The sequence below is a fragment of the Chenopodium album genome, chromosome 8 (assembly GCF_948465745.1).
Source record: "Chenopodium album chromosome 8, dcCheAlbu1.1, whole genome shotgun sequence".
Taxonomy (NCBI): Eukaryota; Viridiplantae; Streptophyta; class Magnoliopsida; order Caryophyllales; family Amaranthaceae; genus Chenopodium; species Chenopodium album.
The window spans coordinates 55,780,450-55,804,611 of NC_137841.1; the positions used below are offsets into that span (position 1 = coordinate 55,780,450).

At 37.0% G+C, this 24,162-nt stretch overlaps 1 protein-coding gene across 2 annotated transcripts; it reads left to right on the plus strand.

The window, feature by feature from the left end:
• The first annotated feature begins 9,807 nt into the window (after positions 1-9,807).
• Positions 9,808-22,279, plus strand: LOC145556147 (methionine--tRNA ligase, chloroplastic/mitochondrial-like). 2 transcript variants are annotated; one of them, XR_014091774.1, is made up of 13 exons: positions 9,808-10,191; positions 12,016-12,159; positions 12,262-12,411; positions 13,010-13,177; positions 13,825-13,949; positions 15,333-15,426; positions 15,936-16,034; positions 16,705-16,885; positions 16,976-17,091; positions 17,921-18,076; positions 21,428-21,556; positions 21,641-21,876; positions 22,015-22,279. XR_014091774.1 is itself a non-coding variant. In XM_081617799.1 (12 exons), exons 1-12 carry the CDS (start codon positions 9,916-9,918, stop codon positions 21,806-21,808), a joined length of 1,806 nt encoding a protein of 601 aa, XP_081473925.1. In that variant the 5' UTR covers positions 9,808-9,915; the 3' UTR covers positions 21,809-22,279. The 2 variants fall into 2 exon arrangements, 1 of the variants encoding a protein (XP_081473925.1); XM_081617799.1 differs by having other exon boundaries at positions 21,641-22,279.
• The last annotated feature ends 1,883 nt before the right edge of the window (positions 22,280-24,162 follow it).

Here is a 24,162-nt window from a genome sequence, read left to right on the forward strand (position 1 = left end):
TATTGGGGAGCAGTATTGCACAGGTTAGCTTGATGATGTGAAGTTTGGGATTTGACATACGCATTGTCAAGGGATTGGTGTGATTGAGAGTATTCGATTCTTGTATTGAACTCATTTATGCTTTGCTATTCATTTATGTTTTGGTTTTGATTATTGGTTTGGTTATAAATAAGGGCCTTATATGGTCCCAATTTGTAAGCTTTGACTTATTGGTTTTCTAAACTATGTTATTTTAAAGACTTATGTTTGGTTTTCCGCTGCGATACTTTGATAAAGCCTTAACGTTTTAACACGTGGCGGTAACATGCTAATGGTTCTCCACTTTTTTATTTAAATTAAGTGGTTTAAAAAAGGGAGAATTAATGGGGTGTTACACCTGAAGTGTAGGTTGTATGATCGGTTCCAAAATAAAGATATGTCTAATGGATATGATATACGACAAGATAGTGCAGTTAACTCTAATAGTGTAATATTATATAAATATCATGGTGTATAAATACCTGAAAAGTGGTATAGATATCTGAATTTTTATTACAATAGATGACCTATTATGATGGTACCAAATGAAAAGTGTATTCAGATATCAATGTCAAAATAGCATGCAAATTAAAATTGTACCTTGAGGAATTATATGATGATACCGGTATATGATGGAACCGATAAATAATGCAAATGCATGATATAATGAACTAGTGAATAAGGGATCTTGAATATATGTCCATTTTAATGTTGACATAATGATAATAATAAAAGTTTATCATGGACCAAAAGTTCAAAGAAATATGGATTTTTAAAATCCACACTGTACAGTGTCTAGCATTTTTTCGAGTCTTATGTATGTTCATATACATGTGTGAGTCATAGGTTATTGGATTATTCATTGCATATGTTTGAAGTTGTAAATGCATTACTCGTTGTATAATTTGTTTATTATGTTATCATATTTTTATATCTCATTTTGCATGATTTAATTTCTATATAATAATCGTGGTGTATGTCAATATTCATTCAAAGTATAGTAAGACATATATATTTACAACTTTGATGGAAAATTAGAAAGAAATACTTATGTTCCAATGGGCTTATACTTGTGATAAAATTATTGATGCCGTCGATTGAATAGCATGTTACAAATCATGTAAGAAGAGTTCCTGAATAACTTATGTACGACGTATTAAAATATTCATCCCTACAAAGTTTATAGCTTGAATATTGCAATTCAATTATTATCAAACTCTTGATAAGTCAATGTGACTACTGACATCTCAACCTGAAGATTGAGCATATGAAAGTTAGCGAGAATTACTATTTGTATTTGCAAGAGAACTATCATGTCAATTATGAATATTCTAAAGAATATCAACGGGATACTTATGCGTGAAACTATTTTATTATGGTCCAGAAGAACCATGATAAATGTATATAATTACATGTGTTATATTAATTCATATGAAATTGAAGAATGACCTTAATGATATCAAGTTTTGTCATCAAATTATTATCAATGAAGTTTGATCAAATAATGATCATCAATTTCTATCATTAACGACTTCAAGAAGAAGTCATAATCGTATTAGTTTAATTTTTAAATCAACTACTAAACAGATCGATATTTGAAATAATGATATTAGAAATAAACACATGTATGGTGAAATGAAGACATTTCACATGTTCACGTGAAGACTTGAAGAATTGAAGATGCAACTTCAGTTTAAGAGAATCGAAGATCAACTAATGATATTTTACTTACTACATATGAGAAGATATCCAAACATATTGGATTCATTGTTGCGGCACTAGAAGATCTCAAGTTATGTATTCATCGGGGGAGAAAATACGCGCTGCACTCTTTTTCCCTTGACCATGGTTTTGTCCCACATTAGGTTTTCCTGGTAAGGTTTTTAATGAGGCAACATCTCGAGCGTATGTATTACGAAGAATGTTGTACTCTTTTTCCTTAATTAGGCTTTTATCCCATAGGGTTTTTTCCTATTAAGGTTTTAACGAGGCACAATCTTCGATAATGGACATCCAAGGGGGAGTGTTATGAAAATATTGTGTGGATATCCATTATCCTCTTTGTATGTTTCCAGAATATTCTAGATCTAGGGTTTATTCTTATCTAAACAAACCCTACTTATAATATTCTATGAATATATACTCCTATCATATGGAATAACATGAACAAATTAATTCTCTCTCAATCCTGAAGCGAATATATTTCGATATGCAAACTGATGAAAAAGTTGTATTGGGTTGCAATTTTACAATTTATAAAAACTTTTGGGTTGCAATTTGCAATTTTTTTTAAATGGCTGCAATTCACGAAATACAAACTTTAAATGGTTGCAATTGACAAATTTTCCTTACTTTTCTTATATATAAATAAACACTACTTTTAAAAAAAATGAAATTTATAAGAAGGAAGGGCAAAATTGGAGGAGTGATAAAAATGAAGGGGTAAAAATAAGTAAAATAACCTACTAATTCATATTGAATAGTGAATCGACATTCTTATTTTTATGTATTGTAAAATATATATAGATAATGTATTTGTTATTACGATGTTGATGGTTAGAATTGAAGTTGTTCCTTAACGAGTTATAAACTTAGCTTGTCTCGATTAGTGGTGTCAGTTTGCTATTGTCAAAAAAAAAAAAAAAAATTAGTGGTGTCAAAAATCAATCCGATATGACAAAATCATTCCTTCTAAGCTATATTTAACCTATTCGAACCCAAAACTATGAGTCGAACACAATTTATATCCTATATTAACAAACTATGTTAAACCAATTTTTACTCCAAAATACAAGTAAAGTACAATCTTCTTCCTCCACAACCACCAATATTTCCTCCCATGGCTATGCCGACGATTGACCACCTTGTTGACTATAAATTGGCCGGCTGACCAAATAAAAGACACCTTAGTTTGACTTAGAGCTTATGTAGTGTTATTAGACTTATGTAGGGCGGTAATTGACAAACTTTGGGTTAGGGTTTAATATTTCTCAACATGTGATTCGGGTCAAACCTGATCCGACCGACTCAATTAACAAGTCCACTTACAATACATAAATTCAACCGTTAGTGTATATTACTACGAGTATTTACCATTGGAAAAATGAAATCCAAAACCCGCCAGGTACCGAGTCCTGAAATCAAGAACCAAAACAATCAAACAGGAACTGACCGGAAATGGTTCCAAGAAATTAGAACCGGATTTAGTCTGGACATTACTTGTTGCGGGGTATTTTTACCCCCTTTTTATAGACAAATGAGAGGCTAACAAATGGCCTAATAGTAAGCCGACACGTGGCATCCTGCTCAGCTAAATAAAGGCTAATAAGAGCATGACACGTGGCCTTAAGAGAGATATCAGAAAAAGAGGGGCTCAAAGCCCATTAAGGAAACATGCCTAGCATGAAGGAAACCCTAATACACGTGTCAACCACGTATAGGGCAGCCAATCTTCCTAGGTTATGAAACCCTAGGAGCATGATCTCCCACTTCCCTATAAATACCCCATCATTTCATGATGGAAAAAAACAGACAATTCCAAAAAGGCACAATGCCCAAAATATGCTCTCACTTCTCTCTACTTTCTCTCTCTAAAAATCCGTTTTCCGGTCACTAACTTGATCGTCGGAGGCGGATCTCCGGTACACCGGAGATCCGTTGTTTTGCAGGTGTTCAGGCCGTACGAGTGTTGCATCCCAGATCTGTCTCCCGCGGGAATCCATACCCCCCTTTCGGGTTATCCAAAAAATGCCCAAAACATTTGGCGCCGTCTGTGGGGAGGCACATCTGGAATGTCACTTAGCCATAATCGAACACCTTCTCAAGAAATAGAACTCTTCGTTACAAACGTAACCCAATGTGGGGGCAAAGTCGTAAAAGTCTTAGATCGTCGTCCTTTAGACAATAAGACGAACTCCTGTCTAAATGTAAGATTTGGGCAGCAAAATCAAACATCATTATTATGATGGAGTTAGCAATAATGCAAGTGGCCATCAGTGTATGCCGCATAATGGACGGATGAACATTAGCTTAGATAAGTCCATCCGACCTTATAATGGACGGATGAACATTAGGAAGTCCTAAAAATCGCCTAAGGTATTTTTTACCTAAATAAGGCAAGGACACTCCTAGGCGTACAATCCCTTAGAAATTTGCAAGTTGAGAAAATACTTGAAATTTCATGAGTACGTCCGAGAGATAGCGTCAAAGGACGACTCAATACCACACAAATAATAAAAAAATAAATAAATAAATATATATACAAAAGTATATAAGCTGAATGGCCAATTATGAAATAAGATAAAATAAAATATTGCAAGTGGAGTACATAAGTTAACTGTTGCCGCTTGCTACAAGTATATATTAATTTATATATACATAAAGGAGCACATTCCCACCCACTTGCATTTCACTAGCTAACAAAGCTAAGGCCTAAGGTGCCATTACTTTCGGTCAACAGGTAGAGGATTCCTCCTTTACAAGCAACATAGCCCCATGGTGGCCGAGCAGCTCTTACGCAAAGCCCCGTGCTTTGAGTTTAATTCGGCCAAGAGCTGGCCGAGCATAGCTGACAGTCTGTCCGAGTGAAATCGGATACCTCACTCTTGCAAGCATAGGAACTCGGCCAAGCTAAAGAGCAACCTGACCGAGTTACCTTGCCATGCTAATAAGCAGCCGACTGCAATCATCCTGACCGAGCAAAGTAGGCAGCAAATTGACCAAGTTGCATCACAAAGACGCATCACGACCTTGTTGTTAGGCGGCCAACAATATGTCCGAGTGAAATCGGGAGCCTCACCCTTCCAAACGTAGCAACTCGTCCAAGGCAGCCTGACCAAGCAGCTGCCTGTCTGGACGAGCAGCAGTCGGTGATCTAGCAGCATTAGCAGCGTACAGTAACAAGAAGTAAGAACTAGTCGGGCTCACGGTGTCAGAATGCTTAATAAAATACCTTTTCGGAAATGGAAATGGGCCAATAAGTCAAACACACAACTATGCTGTGATTGACAGGCTTTTTTAGCCATACGAGTTCGTTTAGGGCCCGAAATTGGCCTTCAAACATTTTTTCAAGATAAAAAGAGATGAAAAAATCGATGTAACGACCATATTAAGGGGCTGGATAGTGATATTATGTTATGAGACATCATTACTATTCATTACCTATATGAGCAGCCTAGTCAAGCCACATATGGCTGAGTAAAATTGTATCGGTCGAATCTTGCCTTTATACGGCATGTAAGGATAAGCAACCAGCACAAGAACCCCCCAGGACAGCCACTAGCCTGTCCGAGCAGAATGTCCGCACAAGAACCCCCCAGGACAGCCAAGCTAATGTCCGTGCAAAGCTGTCCATGTTGCCATCACGCAAAGCACCAAGTTTTTGCTTTCATACGGCCAGCAACCTAGCCGAGCTGCAGCTGGACCGTGTTGCCCTCAAGCTGCCCCCTATGTGCCTAGTTTCATACAGCCAGCCAGCTCCTTGGAATAGCTGCCAAGCCAGGCCAAGTTGCACATCAAAGGACCATCATATCATCTCTTTACTTCTATGCGAACAGAAGCTTAATTGGCCAAGTTGAGTATATGCCGAGCTAAATAGCAAAGCTCAGCAGGTCGGCATGAACAGAATGTCGAGCAAAGCATCGTATATTCTCATTTCCACACGGTCATCAACCTGGTCGAGCAAAAATAAATAGAGCATAGGTGCTCGGCCAAGAGCAACTTGGCCGAGCCAAAATTGAGAAGCTCGTCCAAGTAAAATTAGAATGTATGCTCTTGAAAGCATAGATGGTCGGCCAACTAGAGCAGTCGAGGCAACGCACCATGTTCTTCAATTCAGGCGGCCAACAACCTTGCCGAGTTGTCCGTCCGCGTGAAAAGGGAAAGTATGCCCTCCCAAGCATAGCAGGTCGGCCCTTTGCTAAGTGTCCGACTTGCCTTGTAGCAAGCAACCTCCTTGCGATTTAATGCGGCCAACAACATGTCCGAGTAGCCCATCAATTTAGCCGTCCGAGTGAGCATAGAAGCTCAGCAAGAATGCATCAAAGCAGCTAAGTCCGAGCTCCCTATGCGTGTCAACACTCCTTCCTAAATTCAAGCGGTCGTTAGAGGGCCGAGCTTGGTGGCCGAGTTGCATGTGAGCAAAGGCCCACCTCCCTACTTCTAGACGGCCATCTTGCAGGAAGTAATTGCAATGACCCTCCTTGTGAACTTAGTTGGGCAACCATATGAACGCACCAAAGCCATCTTGATCATGGTCGTATGATTGTGTATAGAGTATAGAAAGCAAAAATTTGTTATCATCATTATATATAGGAAATATATAATGCATGTTTGTTGTTATTATTATTATCAAGATCTTACGTGTCTTGATGGTGTATTAGATGGTGATGATGATAGAAAGTGCAATGAGTTAAATGTGGCCTAGTGGAGTGCATTCTCAAAAGTCACACCCAAAGCAAACACCTGGCAAACAATTGTTCCTTGAATTGTGATCAAATAAATTACAAGTTGGGCCTCCACCTTGTTAAGCCCATATGCCAAAAGCTACAACTTTCAGAGAAAAGAAGAAGAGTAGGCCGCCTAAGCTATGAGAAATCTATGGGCCGAATGGTGGTATTATTGTCAGCAATAAAATCACTATTATGATTTACAATATTGATTTCAAAAAAAAAAAAAAAAATAAATAAATTAGTGTCCGAGCTTCCTGGCCGAGTGAACGAATAGTCTGGCATGGATAAGTGTCCGAGTTGCTATTGAGCAAGGGACTTCCTTTCCTATTTCAGGCGGACAGGTTCTAAGTCAGCCATGGATAGGTGTCCGAGTTGCTATTGAGCAAAGGACCTCCTAACCAATTTCAGGCGGACAAGTACAAAGTCCGAGCTAGGTGTCCGAGCTAGGTGTCCGAGCTGCTATTGAGCAAGGGATCTCCTAACCGATTTCAAACGACCAAGCATTGAGTCGGCTATGTGCCAAACATGGAATGAATTGGCCAATGTGCCAAATGAAGTTAAATCGTGGCTGAGCTGCTATTAAGCAAAGGAACTTCCTTCTCATTTCTAGGCGGCCTTTGCAAAGGAAGTTAATCAACACAAACAGTTTAGTACCAAGATAGAAGCAACATTCACATCTGAGCTTGGTGAAGTGTCGATTATGATAATTGGCTTGACATTCAAGAGTTGAATACAGAATCAAAGCATTCAAGCTAACCTTTCTCCAAGTCGAATTTATGAAGATGGTCGAATGACAACCAATGATAAGCAAGAGAGCCTTTAGCAAGGGCAAGGCATGTGGTCCTAGCCAAATCATGCAGCCTACCGCATGATGGCATGCAATATCTGAAGTTGGACCTTTAGAGAGTCGTCCAGCAAAAAAAAGTGAAACCGAGTACCAAGATTAGGCCTGTCCGAAAATAATCAAACGGACATGAGGCTAACATAGTGTAAAGTCCTAATGGATAGGGGCTAGTATGCAAAAGATAGCAAAGAAAATGGTCGAGCCGGCCGATGCATGAGCCGAAAGGCCTAACTAATGAGAAAACAACCTTCCTTTAAAAGGATAAGTGGCCAGTGTTAAAAGCCAATTGAACGAGCACCATGACGCCTCGACTTATTACTAAAGACCGCAAGCGGCAACAAATTTCTAAAGCCTAATGCAATTAGGCCGATTAGGCCCTCCATGAATTCAAGATGCATACTTAGTGTTCGACCCTCTATGTAAGCATTCATTGCTCACAAGATAGCTTCAAGGTCGGGTATCGTTACAATATAATCAAGTTCATAATTGAAAAAAGAAGAAAGCCTATCAAAATAAGATAGGGCAGCTCCTTCTAGTCTTTGAACGGCCTAATCACTATACCAAATGCTAAGCCGTCACATTTTATTCAAAGACAAGCCACCCCATTGGGGCAATAAGGAAAGACTAAAGTCCAAACATTCCTCCTTATTGAGTAGCCACTCCCTGAAATTAAGGACAAAGGTCCCTTAGTATAAGGCTTTGGCCTAATAAGCGTATTACTACCTTTTGATAAGCCTCCCTTAATAGGGCAATGTACAGATCTTTATATGGTCCGAGTGTACATTGAATGGCTCCTTCATCCGAACTACAGAAAACTCTAGAAGAGGTTGAGCTGTTCACACAACACCCTTCCAAGTCTGAGTAAGACTTACCATATAAAAAAGTAAAATGGCACAAATGCCAAGCTCCACTGCAAGGAGAAATCCAAGATGGAAGATACACATGGCAACATTGCCAAGTATAATTTCCAATACAATGGTATAACACCGAGTATAATTCCGAAGATTTGCTCGGCAAAACACATTGTATAGCTTAAACTCCAAAATATAGGAATTCTAAGCCTATGCGCCAAAAAGAATTCTGAAAGCAAGTGACAGATGGTCAACTTTCGCCCCAACTAAGTCCGAGCCCAATTGAGTCATAAGTGACAAGGGCATGGGACGAAACTTCTTGTTAATATGACTTGGAAGTTATTGAGAATTGGCCCTCTCAAAGGTTAGTCCAAACAACTAAAAAATCGTTGGACGCCGAGAAGAGATAAAGGAAAATCCATCCCACCATAAAGACGAGACTAAGAATCTCGGCAAAATGTTATATCTAATTCGGCACAGACACGAGGCAAAGCCCCTCGGCAAGTGTTAAAAGTTTCTCGACATTTCCTAGTCTAAGTTAATTGAAAGCTTCTAGACTATATGTCGAATGAATGCAAAAGAAGCATCTAAGCCTAATTGGCCATTAAAGAAAAAATGTCTAAGCCTAGGTCCAAAATAATCCTTAAAAAGGATAGACCGAATAGGGCAAACCTCATGAATGGGAGGAATTGAAAAAGCTTAATAGCTAATCAAACCTTGTAAGAAAGGTACTTTAAGTAACCCATTAGTCGCAAGACAATCAAAGTGGGGCTTAAAAGCATAATGATCGACATCTGTCTAGTTCAAGGGCAATCATTATTATGATTGATTAACTTAGAAAATATCATACCGGTCAAGGTATAAAAATTTTCCAAGTTAATCAAACCTTTTTTTAATTGAACTAGACAAGATGTCGAATTCAAAGAAGTTATAAATTCATTTTCGAGAGGTATAATCCCTCTTGGGAAGAGAAATCACCCCTCTCGAGGGGCTATGTTGCGGGGTATTTTTACCCCCTTTTTATAGACAAATGAGAGGCTAACAAATGGCTCAATAGTAAGCCGACACGTGGCATCCTGCTCAACTAAATAAAGGCTAATAAGAGCATGACACGTGGCCTTAAGAGAGATATCAGAAAAAGAGGGGCTCAAAGCCCATTAAGGAAACATGCCTAGCATGAAGGAAACCCTAATACACGTGTCAACCACGTATAGGGCAGCCAATCTTCCTAGGTTATGAAACCCTAGGAGCATGATCTCCCACTTCCCTATAAATACCCCATCATTTCATGATGGAAAAAAACAGACAATTCCAAAAAGGCACAATGCCCAAAATATGCTCTCACTTCTCTCTACTTTCTCTCTCTAAAAATCCGTTTTCCGGTCACTAACTTGATCGTCGGAGGCGGATCTCCGGTACACCGGAGATCCGTTGTTTTGCAGGTGTTCAGGCCGTACGAGTGTTGCATCCCAGATCTGTCTCCCGCGGGAATCCATACCCCCCTTTCGGGTTATCCAAAAAATGCCCGAAACATTAGTGATTCCGAGTCTGAACCTAGCGAATCCAAACCGATTTTGGATCCACAACCGGGTATCTTATTTTTATGCTCACCCCAATTGTCAAGACTCAAGAGGCTACTCAAAACGACCAAAACGGCAAAACCTTACTCCCGTCCTCTATTTTATCGACACTATCCAGTTGCAAGAGATTTGCAATACCAAAACACAAAAACAGAGCAAAACAGACACCAAAAATGGCAGCAAGAGTCCATACTCTGCAAAACAATCTGTGGAATCTCTCTCCTCTCTCTTCCATCAACCCCAAACTCAATTTCCTTAAGAAAACTGCCTTGTTTCGCGCAAACCCACTTTCTTCTTCATCAAAATCAGCTATGTTTTGCACCTGTTCTTCCTCCAATTCTCAGAATGACACTTTTGTCCTCACTACCCCTCTTTATTACGTCAATGCCCCTCCTCATATGGGTAGTGCTTACACCACTATTGCTGCTGATGCCATTGCTCGATTTCAGGTTTCTCCAGTTTCCATGTTTATCTGTTAATTTACTGAAATTTGGGGGCATTTTCTTGTACTTAATTTTCGGAAATTAATGGGATTCTCAATTCTGAATTGTTATTACCTATTTATTTGTTTGTTATTGTTATTATTTGGAAGTACTTGAGTAATGGGGTTTTATGATCGACTTTTTTTTTTTTTTTTTTTTTTTTTTTTTTTGTGATGAATTTATGGTTATAATTGAACTTATTTTGATGCATTGTAGTTGTATTAGAATTCGTAGATTTATAGGTTGAATTATGTGTTAAATTCATTAGTGTTATGTAGGAAATGGATGACTATACAGAATAATCACTTTGGTCAAGGTAGCCGACCCCATTTATGAGATTAAGACTTTGATCGATTGATTGATAAATTTAAGTAGTAAATGGATAATTATTAAGGGATGTTAATATTATGGGAGTAGAATTAATTATACTACGTGTTTTGGCCAAAATCTGCTCGCTAGATTCGACCAGGTTCTATTGGTCAACAGCTAGATTAGAAAGTATGCAAATGATAGTGTAGGTTCAATGAATAAGGATAAATAACCTACGAAAGATGAACAAAGGGGAAAGGGAAGAAGAGACACAAGATGATGACGCAGAAAACCCAGGAATAAGGGTAAAAACTGCGGGTGGCGGTGAGTCCACCAATCTACTAGTTTGAGAATGAATTACAGGTACAATACAGGTTGTTTTGTGACTAAAAATGAATCTGTAATTTAATACTAATTGCTAATGACTATGAAATATGATGCCTAGGGCTCGTATCTTGTGTTTTTACAATGGTCTTCCATCCTATTTATAATAGGGGAGTCTTTTGAAGCCTTGTAACAGCTTCTTTGATGATTCCTTGAAAGTAGGAGTTAGCTGCCAGGTTTAGCTCCGAGATTCATGCCATGTTCTCTTTGTGCTTATCCATTGCCTTTTAACTTGTTCTTTGCAACTGGTTAGTTGGAGAATAATGGGAGTGTCCTCCATGTAAATAGGAGAAGTAGTTTGACTCCTTGATTTGGTCTTCAACGAATGTGGACTGATTTGTGGTGCAGATACATTTAACATTTCCAATTGACTGATTCCTAGTGGGAAATATCTCCTCCTTGATTGTAGGAAAGCTTATAACAACTTTGACTTCGTTCAAACTTGGATTCACTTAGAATATTCCTTGGAAATATCTTTGTTTGATTTCGTTTAATACATGGAACCAGGTAGCTGATCACGTAGCAATCTGTAACCTGTAACCTAGCAACCAACCTGCCAGAAATCTAAACTTGTAGTAAAAATTTAGGCACAACACTACGTACATTTCTCAATTATGGAATTGGAATAGTAGGATATAGGATTTAAAGGAAATGGAGGCCTAGCCAAGTTTGGGAGGGAGTGAAAGTAGGATGTGTGGTGCTAATAATTAGGAGAGAGATTCGGTAACGGAGAATTATAGAGGGAGTATGGGGGAAAATCACATTGCTATAATGATTGGATTCATAAGTGATGCTTGAGTTCACCATCTTACTTAAACTTAACTAGAAGTGTTAGGCATGAATATGAGTTCAAGTGTTGGACAATGCAAGCTTGTGAAAGTATTTTGTGATTTTGGTCCAAAATGATGTGTCTTAGTCATGTATCCAATACGAGTACTTTGGGTGAAATGAAGAGTGTGAGTAATGTGTCGTTTCACTATTTGGTCTTATATGGGATTATGAATAAGGTTGGTATTGTTCTTACTGTTTAAATGTGAAATTGGCATGCCATGGTGTGAAATTTGACTTTGTGTTGATTTGATTGGTTGATTATGTAAGAGGTTGATGGAAAAGAAAGTCATATTTGTGACTGGTACGGATGAGCACGGAGAGAAAATTGCAACTGCAGCAGCTGCAATTGGCTCTAGCCCCGGTGAACACTGTGATACCATATCTCAAGCGTATAGATTGCTCTGGAAAGAGGTGTAAGATGTATTTCTATTTGTATTTTTTGCTCTTTGCTAGTATTGCTACATTAAAAGTTATTTTCCCTTAAGATTGTTATCCCATTCTATCCCTCTGCAGCTTGATATTTCTTATGACAAGTTCATTCGCACAACCAACCCCAAGCATGAAGCAATAGTTAACGAGTTCTACTCCAGAGTTCTTGCCAATGGTGACATTTACCAGGCTGATTATGAGGGTTTATATTGTGTCAATTGCGAAGAGTATAAGGTTTGTTTTTATGTGATAATATGTCATTGTGATGGGTCGTTAGCTTTGGAACGACTGCTCTTTGTTTATTATGTTGAAGGAAAAAGTTTAGTTAGCAAATGATATTTAATTTTTGCTTCCTTGTTTTTCATTCCATATAAAAGTCGTTCATAGCAGACATAAAGAACCTTTCCCCCTCTGGTGTATTGGCTGGTGTATTATTTATGCTTACTTTCTGCTTGTTATTTTATGCTTCAGCTTTTAATGTAGTATTATTGTGACTGAACCATATATTAACTGAAGCATAGTGAAATTCTGCAATTCTGCATCGCATACCATCATTTTGGTATCAGTCTCCATTATCTCATACAGCAGCCTGAGAGTCCATCTTTAAAATTAAGTCACCACCATTGTCATTGTCATTGAAAGCTATAATACATCTCACATACTCTCGTGTTAGACCTTATTCATGTTTTCATAGATAGCTAAAACCATTGTATTGGTTAACTCAAAAAAAAAAAAAAAAAAAAAAAAAAAAAAAAAAAAATCACACTCTTTGGGTTGCATTGTATTCGTAGTATATTTTTGAACTAACTACTCCTACATCTTGAATCTACAGGACAAAAACGAGTTGAATGAGGATAATTGTTGCCCTATTCATCTTAAGCCTTGTATATCTAGGAAAGAAGATAATTACTTCTTTGCTTTATCGAAATACCAAAAAAAACTGGAAGATCTCTTAGAGCAGTATCCTGACTTTGTCCAGCCTTCTGCTCGTCTGAATGAGGTAAGATTATTTATTTTTAATCTCTTCTGCCTGTAATTTGTTACCTTTTGTTAACTAGCTGTCTTGCTTCTATATGGTAAGCTCTCTTTCCTAGTAATGAGTATAGAAGAGTAGAGTTTTGGAGTCTGTAAATTATGCAGTTGGCCTGATCCACTTTGGCCCAACAAAGGTGACCCTCTTTTGACCTGACATGTTATTGACCTGCAGCACCTTTGATCCAACCGCCCATTAACCAGGTCTAATCCTAAGCTATAGCATGAAGAATGTGCTAGAGAAAAAGCTTTTCGTTATAAGTTCTTTATTATTCTTAAATATATCCAGTATGGGAATTTTTGTTTTTTTTTTTTTTTTTTTTTTTTTTTTTTGTTTTTTCTTATAATTATCACTAGGAATCCAGGATTATGGTTTTAGACCTTTTGTTTTCATGCTTTTAAAATTGTTTTTATTTTGGGATTTTCTTCTTTCAATTTAGTTATCACAGATTAAATAACCTACCATATATGTTTGTTTGATGCATTACTGGTTAGTGGTCAATGGGCGGTTGATCAAACCTCCCAATAAAATTGTTGATTACTTTGGGATTTTCTTCTTTCAATTTAGTTTGTCACAAAAAATCATGCACTCACAACTCGATATATGTATCTTAGGTCCAAGGTTGGGTAAAGACTGGCTTGAAAGATTTCTCAATTTCTCGAGCAGCAGTTGACTGGGGTATCCGTGTTCCTGGAGACCCTAATCAAACCATATATGTTTGGTTTGATGCATTACTTGGGTAAGGTTCTCTCTAATGTTCCAAAACTTTTTATTTGTTTTCCTGATCTCTTATATTCTCTGGTTTGATGATTTTAACTAGTTGTCTACATGATCCTTGCTTAAAATGTTTATTTGATGTATTTCTTGTAGCCTTGGAGGGTAAAATGAGTACTTAAAATGATTGTTTTCTAATATCTTTGATCTATGTGCTTCTCTCTCTCTCTCTCTCTCTCTCGTTTCCCTACTTTCTAAAAAGTTCAAGCAAACTCTTATGAATAGTGTGCGGACATTCATACCCCTTAATATGTTTGTTTACGTATTTTCCCTTATCAATGTTAATAAGCTCTTTTTATGAACTCTTAAGAATAGTGTGCGGACATTTATACCCATAAAAATATTATTTACATATTTCTCACTTTCGAGGTCTAATATCTTAGATATCTTTTTTTGAAAAATAGGCCCGTGGATTAGATCAATCACCTTCTTGCTTTGCGAACAGAAATGCTTAACTTGTGTTGCTCTATTGTGGGAGGATAAATAAGGATGATCTTGCATAGCTATTAGGTGTTATCTGTTTTAACAGTTATTGGATTCTCTTAATGCCTTGTTGCCTATCTCTTATTTGATCTATTATTTAAAGCCTTGGAGGGTAACTTTATATCTGAGAAATTCTTATTTCATGATGAAAGTTGGTAGGAGTAAATTAATTGATCTGGATGAACTTTGCTTTGCTTCTCCTTGATTAAATTGCTGTTTCATGTGATGAAGGGTCTATCATTTTTCTCAGTTCAGTTCTGAGTTTGAGCTTTCATCTAATTAATATTTATCTACTGATCTTTTTTCTCCCATCTTGTCATTGTTTGCCCTTACTTTTAGATGATTATTCATTCAGGATAACAATCCCAGTCTCCCACTACTTGTGGTTGGGAAGAGAGAAATTATATTTAGGATTGTTTTCTGATATTTTTCTAATGTAATTTGTTGTGCAATGTGGTAGCAGTGGTAGCAACTAATATAGGATCAGGGTATCTATGTCTGACCTCCCTCCTTACTCTGCCTAGGGAAGGACCCTCTTGGGCGCCTTGGGGTGATTATATAGTTTGTTTAGTCTAGAAGGCCCAGGTTATCCTTTTTGGTTCTTCCTTGAGAAAAGTTTTGAGCTCTTGTACCTTTGGAAGGTTTAGGACTTGATAATGGATCTGGCAAATGGGAGAATGGACTCAATAAATTTCCTTTAGGTTCAGACACAGCTCATTCATTTGAGGCGGAACATGCTTATTTCCATGTTATTTAAGCTGTCATTGTTTTTGCTAATGAATTGTGTGTTTTTTTTTTTTACCTTCTCACTTTTCTCAACAAAATCTAAGCAATGTTTTTATATATCTGTTATTATGGTCACCAGCTATATATCAGCATTATTGGAGAATGAGGAGCAATCTAGTTTACAAGATGCAGTTGCTTCCGGCTGGCCTGCTTCACTTCACTTAATAGGCAAGGTAAGGCTGTTTCCAAGTGCATAATCATTGGTTTGACAGGGCAGCTCTCCTTTTTACATATCCAAAACACAATGCGATGTGATCTGTTCAACATCTTTTTTTTTTTTTTTTTTTTTTTTTTTTTTTTTTTTACTAGAACAACCCAGCCGGTCTTGCCTATTGTTTCTTTCCCCCTGTTGCACTCATATAAGCCTTTCTATAGCTTATTTGTTGGTTATTGCGTAGGGTTCATGCAAATTTGATTTTCCATTTCTTTTCCTTCTTTGAGATTAAAATGGCTGATTCGAGACCAGGAATTGTTCAGTTATGGTTTATGCAAAAGCACCTTTCTGTATCTTATCTTCGTATTGCAATTAGATCAATCAATATTGGTAGCTTGGGAATGACATAAAAGAATAGTGTGACAATTAAGGGGGTAGCATGTTTTCCAGAGAATAGTGCTGAATATTGTTCGATGGTATGCATTCTATAATGCTGAAAGCTACAATAATCATTTTTCTATTTCACAGGATATATTACGGTTTCATGCAGTGTATTGGCCAGCCATGCTGATGTCTGCTGGATTCCGTCTTCCAAATATGGTTTTTGGCCATGGTTTTTTGACAAAGGTATTATTTCTTGCCTTATTGCTAACGTATAATTAATCTAGGATTCTAGGTATTTATTTCAAAAAATGGTTGTGATAGGTGTCAAACTTACAACTTTCAAACACTTAAAAGCATAGTGATGTGAATTTAAGCTGTAGGTTAAGGGGTGCAATGTTGTGTTGCTAGCAAATAGTGAACAAGAAGCTGGTCTTAGAGCATGTAACAAGCAAATCCAATAGACTTTGTAATGTTTGTAGGATCTTTGTACTCGTCTTATTTTTACTTACACATTGTTGAGCCTTTCTTCTGCAGTTTACTATGGTGATATATACATTGATTTTTGGCCTTTATCTTGTCAGACTATGTGACTAGATTATTCAAAGAAGGAACAATTCGAAACAAAATGATTATCTGAAGCTCATTTAATGTGAACTTACAATTTAGCTGTTAAAGTTGGGTCCTATACAAATAACATGCTGTTGCTATCCCAACAGGTAGATGAAGAGAGTATTAAATTCCAAACACAATGTTATTTGCTCCTATGCATTGCAGGCTATATCTAATATGGATTTCATATGAATATATATGATGGATGCTATATTGCAAAAGTTGGCTAGTTGCATGTGTCAATAGTTTTTCTTATGTATAAATTTTCATGGTATGCAGCGATGCTTTTTATTTTAAATTATAGGATGGCATGAAGATGGGGAAGTCTTTAGGCAATACTATAGAGCCAAATGAGTTGGTGCAGAGGTTTGGAGCTGATGCAGTTCGATACTTTTTCCTGAGGGAAGTTGAATTTGGAAGTGATGGGGATTACTCAGAGGATCGTTTCATCAATATTGTTAATGCACATCTTGCCAACACTATTGGTGATTCAACTGCTTCTAGTTATACTTTCTAAAACCTGTAGTTGAAGGTTGTATAGTTGTGGTTATTAGGTTGACATTATTTCTATACAGGGAACCTTCTCAATCGTACACTTGGGCTTCTCAAAAAGAATTGCCAATCAACTTTAGCTTTTGATTCTGCTATTGCTGGTGAAGGGAACTCAATCAAGCTCAAAGTAGAAAATTTGGTGAGGCTGATGAAATTAAAGTAATTTAAAGTTTTAAACTAAGTGCTTTTCAATTTCAATTTGTAATTTTTATTGGAATGGGAAGCTAAAACCAGAACATGCCAATCCATATATGAATGGATGAAGTGGCATATTGAAACTCCATGATCAACTATCAATGTGATACTAGTCAGTCATATAAATATGGCATTTTATTTATAAATGTTATTTTTCCTCCCAGCAATGTCATTTCTTATTATAAGTTCTAGAAATTTCTCTCTATTTTGATTCTGAAACTGATACGAGAATAACTTTGAATCACTGATCAATGGACTTGCCATGTACATATAAGGTTAATACATTGATTGAATTGTTCCTTTTCTGTAGTAGATGGGTCACATACTTTCAGAGTAGCAACCTCTTCTCAGAAATAACTTGGTTTTGTATATATACATCTTAAGCATCCCTATTTCGGCTCATTGACGTGGTCCATACATTTATGTTCGTCAATATGACTGACTGATTGTAGTGCAAAGAGTATCTAAGGTTGTAGGAGATGCATCTGCAGAGCCTGTTTTTGGTTACGAACTGGCCATCATTCTCAGTATTGTAATTCAGACTGTTGAGTCAATGCATGACTGAGATTTGTGCTAACTATGTACTGTATTAAATGTTCTTATATTTTTTTTACTTCATTTTATTGAGCGGCTGTAGTAGCAGTACTTCTTAGCTTATGGACTAGAGAAGCTGAGAGGAACCTATTTTCTTGGGTTTATTTCAGATATTGTGTGTCAACTCCTGTCTGAGCTTTTTCTGATGGTCTGAACTCATTTTTTATTTTTTGGGCCAGGTTGAGAAGGCTTGTAGTCACTATCAAAATCTCTCATTGTCTTCTGCTTGTGAAGCTGTACTAGAAATTGGGAATGCTGGAAATGTTTATCTGGATGAGGGTGCGCCATGGTCTCTTTTCAAGCAAGGGGGAACTGCTGCAGAAGCTGCTGCTAAGGTAGGTTTGTTCTAGATCTATAGCCATTGAATTAGATTATCTTATGTGTGATTAAAGAAACATACTGCAATAAAATTAGCTATGTTTGTGGTTTAGATGAGATACATAATTGTGTATCTAGTGGGATGGTGGAGTTGAAGCAATGAAGAGGGCAGAAGACCCCATTAACCCATTTGGTCAAGCTTCTCAGTGTTGAGAAATAGAAGTAATGTGTATGGAATGCAATAAGTTAGAATTCCAATTGGCCTTCATTTAGTAGAAATAGGTTCAAGGGTTTAGTGTGAGCTTGTGAGGTTCTATTGCTTCACTTATTCTAGATTTAATCTATAAGACATATTGGCTTGACCAACCAACACAGTGTTTTTGAGGGTTTCAGCTCCACTGACTGCTTCTCAACGGAAAACAGACAAATGTCTAGGCAAACCTGTGTATTACTTCTCAATACCAAATATAAATATTATTAATTTGTCACAACTTGCAAGGCTTACTCTGCAGTGAATTAGAAAAAAAAAAAAAAAAGAAAAGAAAAAACCCAGAATAACTAAGGCAGTCACACCAAATCATTATTGCTTATTGTGTATGTTGCAAGAGATTATCTCCTTCCTTTTATATGCTGTTTCATTTGTCTCATCTGTATACATAACTTTTATTTTTTTATAGTAGATTTCCTAGTTTTGTATTACTATCTTGTACACTATTTATACCTGCTTAAAATTTGTATATTAGTTTCTCCTCTTATATGGTATCAAGCCTTCATTATTTCCCCTCCTTACCTTGCTCTTTTTTTAATCCTCCCATCCTCATTCTGTTTTCCTACCATATGGCTACTAATAGCAAATCTAACACCATTTCCAACTCTCCTAAACCAACCTAGTCTTTCACTATTCATTAACATCCATTTTCATAACTTAATCAAAACTCATCTCAAAGAGAACCCAAACCGAGGCCATCCTATATCAAACGGCTATATGGTGACAATCTAATCTGGCTCTTGGATGTCATTCACATTTTACAACCTGCCGCTCGTCATGTGAAGTCATGACCAATACTAATCCTACCCATTTCACATTGCTACGACAAGATAAGATCATTTTTGGCGCTCTTGTTGACATATTATTGTTTGCCCTTATCATCACTACTAAGTCTCAAGACTTAACATTCTCCTAGAAATAAAAATAAGTGTATTTACTAGATTGTGACAATTTATACAAGGAAAAGAATAACTTTGAAACATCTCGATAAACATAAAAACAATCTTCAAGTGTATGTAATTCTGCAAGGTGTGTATTCTGTACTCGGTCTTTCCTTCACGAGAAAACCTATTTCCCATGAGGACATCATAGCTAAAGTGTTCAATTACAACTGCTATAAACATGTCATTGATATTTTTAATGTCAAGACAATCCCATGATGTCAATGGTAGGTTTATAAGAATCTATACTCTAGCAATGAAGTCCTTGTGGGAAATTCCATGGAGGATTGAAGAGTGAGTACATTCAAAGATTGTTTGTGTGTTTTTCGAGATCTTTCAAGGTTATCTTTGCTTAAGATTACATAAGCAAGATTTTTCCATGCCTCACAAGGACCTTGAGGCTTCAAGGATGAGAGGAACAAGTACTCAGTGTGCCAAGACTGCCAACAAGTACACCAAAAATGAGTTCATCTTGTATCCATATGTGATTAGCAGGATTAGGATTTACTGTGCCTTCCATATTAAGAGTGCTGGGTTGTGCTGTGTGATGGCCGCCTATGAACCTGAAAAGGTAGTGGCTTAACCCTAGGAATACTATACACAAATAAGACAGATTCATTGAAGAATTTACAATTGGTAGTAGATATTCGATTGATAAATGTATATGAATTAAATCTAAATAAACCATTTTGTGAGACTGGTTGCTATGATTGTGAAGGTTTGTCCTTTGGCATATTGATTATGCAAACAGGCTATCAGCTCATTGTTATTGATAAAGCAAAGCATAAATTGTATACATATATAAAGAAAAAAAATAGTGATTAAAATCCCCTTGCTAGAATGATCTCTAAGATCGTAATTGTAGCTACCTCCAGCGTAAAAATTAATTCTAAATATCTAAGTCCTCTGCTTCGTCAATCTGTAATTGTAGCTGCGGCTAAACTTATAAGATTACTGCATGTCACTGAATCTTAACTATGTTGCTTCTATACCTTACAAAACGAATGTAAACCCAAAGCTTATTATTCATTTAGATAACTTGCTGAATTCATTTTTTCACCAAAACGCTGCACCAATACTAGGGGTGAGCATAACAGGGTACCCTGTATAAATTTCAGGAACCGGAACCTGTTGCAACAGGTTCCTTAAAATGGAAACCGGAACCGGAATTGTTGAACAGGTTCCTGGAAATTGGGAAACGGAACCAGAACCAGAACCGGAACCTACAAGTTCCGGTTCCGATTCTGGGTACCCTGTATTATAATATACTCACTAACTTTTTCGCGGATTTTTAATAAAAAACTGGTTGGTCACTAATTTATAATGTTTGCAACTTGCAAATAAGACAAACTAATAGTAGTTGTCTAACAAATTTAATATATATATTTTTATAATTGTAATTTTGATATTTATTATTTAAAAATTGAGTAAGAATTAGTGTATAATTTGAAATTAAGTGATACTTTTATCAGGTACAGGGTACCCCAAAGGTTCCGGTTCTAAAAAATTGAGAACCGGAACCGGAACCTGTTCCAACAGGTTCTCCAGTTTGCTACCCGGAACTAGAGGTTCCGGTTCCGGAACCTGCGGTTTCTAACAGGTTCCGGTTCCGATTCAGGGTACCCTGATTTTTTGCTCACCTCTAACCAGTACATGGAACTTAGTTTCCACCTAACTAATTTTCACATAGATATGATTTATGGTAATTCATAATCAAATGGTTATGAGGATCAACCATAGAAAATCAAAAGCACTAATAAATACCTCATTATTCAGCCATAATAAAAGGTTCGTTCTTAAACCAAATACATAATTTTTGCAGCAACATAAAATTCTTGGGCTATGGCTAAAAAATTGGAGCCTCCGGATCACTCAGCTTGTCCTCTTGGACAGGATATGTTTAATATACCAATATATGCCTTTCAGAAATTACTTGAAGCACGTTTGAAACTATGTGGCTGAAAATTCAAAGCTTCCCCAAAAAAAATTTCTTAAATCTGCTTCTAAAGGGTAGATATTGTTTACTTAAAACTGATTGTATCGAACCACAAAACAGTACAAATCTGTATGACGTGACTTGTGACTTTTTTGCTTGCATTCAATTTTGTAAAATTAACTCCTCTGTACGAGTGATTGTAAATCCGTCTATACAAATGCAGGATCTTGTAATCATATTGGAAACTATGCGAATCATTGCCATTGCATTATTGCCAGTTGCTCCAAGCCTATGTTGGAGGATATACTCTCAGCTTGGCTACACAGAAGATGATTACAATGCTCTGACTTGGGTCTGTATGTCTTTTGCTTCCCCTTTCTTCTCCATGCTAATGGCTACTGAACGTACTGAATTGGTTTGGATTTTGCATATGCAGAATGATACTAAATGGGGCGGTCTAAAGGCTGGGCATCTCTTGCCTGAAGCAAAACCTGTCTTTGCTAGGATTGAGCTCATTACTTACTCAGATGATGTTGGGGTACAACCAGCTAAGAAGACCTCGAAAAATAAGGGAAAGAAGGCTGCTAAAGCTCAAAGTGCTTAAAGGCCTGGTATTCCAACCTGTGGCTCTTATGTTGTTTATGCCAAGCTATTGGTTACCATCTCTGGGAGGTCAGATTATTTGTCTGATTTCAAGATTTTTGGAGATTTATTGGACTAGCAGCCAAATTCTAGTATTCTCTGCTTTTTGTGAAGCAAATGTGTGCAATTTCACCAGTAAATTTACGAGTTATATAATTTTGGCAATAGGATATTCTCTGCATTTTGTGAAGCAAATGTGTGCAACTTTCACCAGCCAAAACTATGAGTGATTTTTGCTAAGCTTAACCGTGGAGGCGTGGACATTATGAGTACAATAAATGTTCAAATGTTCAATTCATGTTGTTTTACTTGGTCGATTTCTAGAGTGTATTTCCAAGTAGCGTAATACACCTTTTATTTTTATTTTTTATTTTTATTTTTTTTATTTGGTATATCCAAATATATATAGGTTTATAGCTTGAAGAATTTTAAAGCCTTGAACATTAATTATTATTCCTTCTGTTCTTTTTTTATTGCCCTATTTGCCATTTTTTGGATGTTCTTATGAGAAATTCTCGGGCTTTGGGAACTTTGGTCTAAGAGGACTCTAGGAAAGTGTGGACCTCACTTGTGTGCAGCAGTCGACAATTAAAAAGCTTTTTTGAAAAAAGATGAAATGTTAAAGTCAAAATGGTAGACAGTATTATGGTCCTGTGTGTCATAATTTGTCCCAAATGTATTGTTGTTTCCGCCAAAATTAATTGATAGTGGGAATTTTCTCATTCTCCCCCCCAAATTCACAAAATTTATAATTCCCAAAAAATTTTATCTTTTACAAACAATAAAAATCAGCAAAATATTTGGTTTCCTATTGAATTTTTTCCGTTGTGAGCATTATGTTGTTCAGTTATTATTTCCCCTCTTAGTAATATGTTACTTGAAACCGCTATTGGCATGTGACAAGTTTTGAACCTAATGGCACATTTAGGTTACTTGATGGTATCTCAACAAGCACAGTGATATACCAACATCATTCTACACTAGTAAGATGTTCGTGGTATGAGGAAATTCCAATTATATGTATTTACATACCAACGAAGGAGAATTTGATATTTTCATAGTGTCAATTGTTTTACCAACTATATAAATTTATTTAATTGACGACAATTCCTCAAAACAACAAGGGATGGATTGAGAAGGTTGTCTGAAATAATAAATACTCTTGTCTACAATGACAATAAATGTGCGCCACCTTGTTGATTCATACAACCAATCCCCTCAAGGCATTTATTGCTCTAACCTTATATTGGTGCAGTTATGAATAGCTAGAGGCGGCTAGCTATTATTTAGTGTTTAATTAGCCAATATACCTGTTCCCCACGCTTCATACTCTTCTTCCCCCAAGAACTTTCTGTTTGGATATAAATGTGAATGAAGATGCAGCAAGTTTAACTCAACTCTTCATTCTTTTCTTTTGTCTTTTTCCTCTCTTCTACTTAGTCTCTTTCCCTCCTCTTAACTCCTTCTTCTTCATTCTTATTGCCCTGCCATGAGTGATTATAATAACCAATCACATAACGCTCATAATGAGCAAGACGATTTAGATCTAAGAGGGGGGCCTCTGATTCCTAACCCTCCAGATTTTGATGTTGAAAACATCAATATTAATTTCAATTTGAGTGTGATAGGTCTGTTTGTTGGACCTCACCCTCCTCCTGTCTCGTTGGTACAACACATAGTGAGTTCGAGATGGATAAGAAGTGGTGAAATAAGGGTTTATAGGTCAGGCCCTTATTTCTTGTTCGAATGCAGCAGAGTTGAAGATCAACGAGCTCTTGTTCGTGTAAGCACATCAATCATTGATGGGAGAATCATCAATTTCAAGCAATATCAAATTGATTATGTTCCACACCAAATGAGCTTCACCCTAACTAGGTTATGGGATAGGGTTTATGGGCTACCATTAGCCTATCTTACTCAAGGGTGGGCTAGACAAATTTTTAGGCATGTTGGCTACATTGAAGAATTAGATCTTGAGGGTGAAGGCTTACCCATCCAAGCCGAACTCAGGGCACGAGTTCTTATGGATTTGTCGATCCCTCTTATTCCGGGGTGTTTCATACCCTTGGAGGGAAATAGGGTCATTTGGGTTTATCTAAGGTACGAGGAATCTTTAGGTTTTGCAAGTCGTGCGGATGTGCTGGACATGCTACCTCGAAGTGCCTCCTTCATCCCGTCATAGCACGAAGACGAGCTAGGCGTAGGCTTGATGAGGTGGAAGCCGACGACATTAGGGTGCTCTATGGACCAAGAGAGTACCCGTACTACTCTAACTTCATAAGGGGTTTACCGGATTGGTATAGGTTCCGCAACACG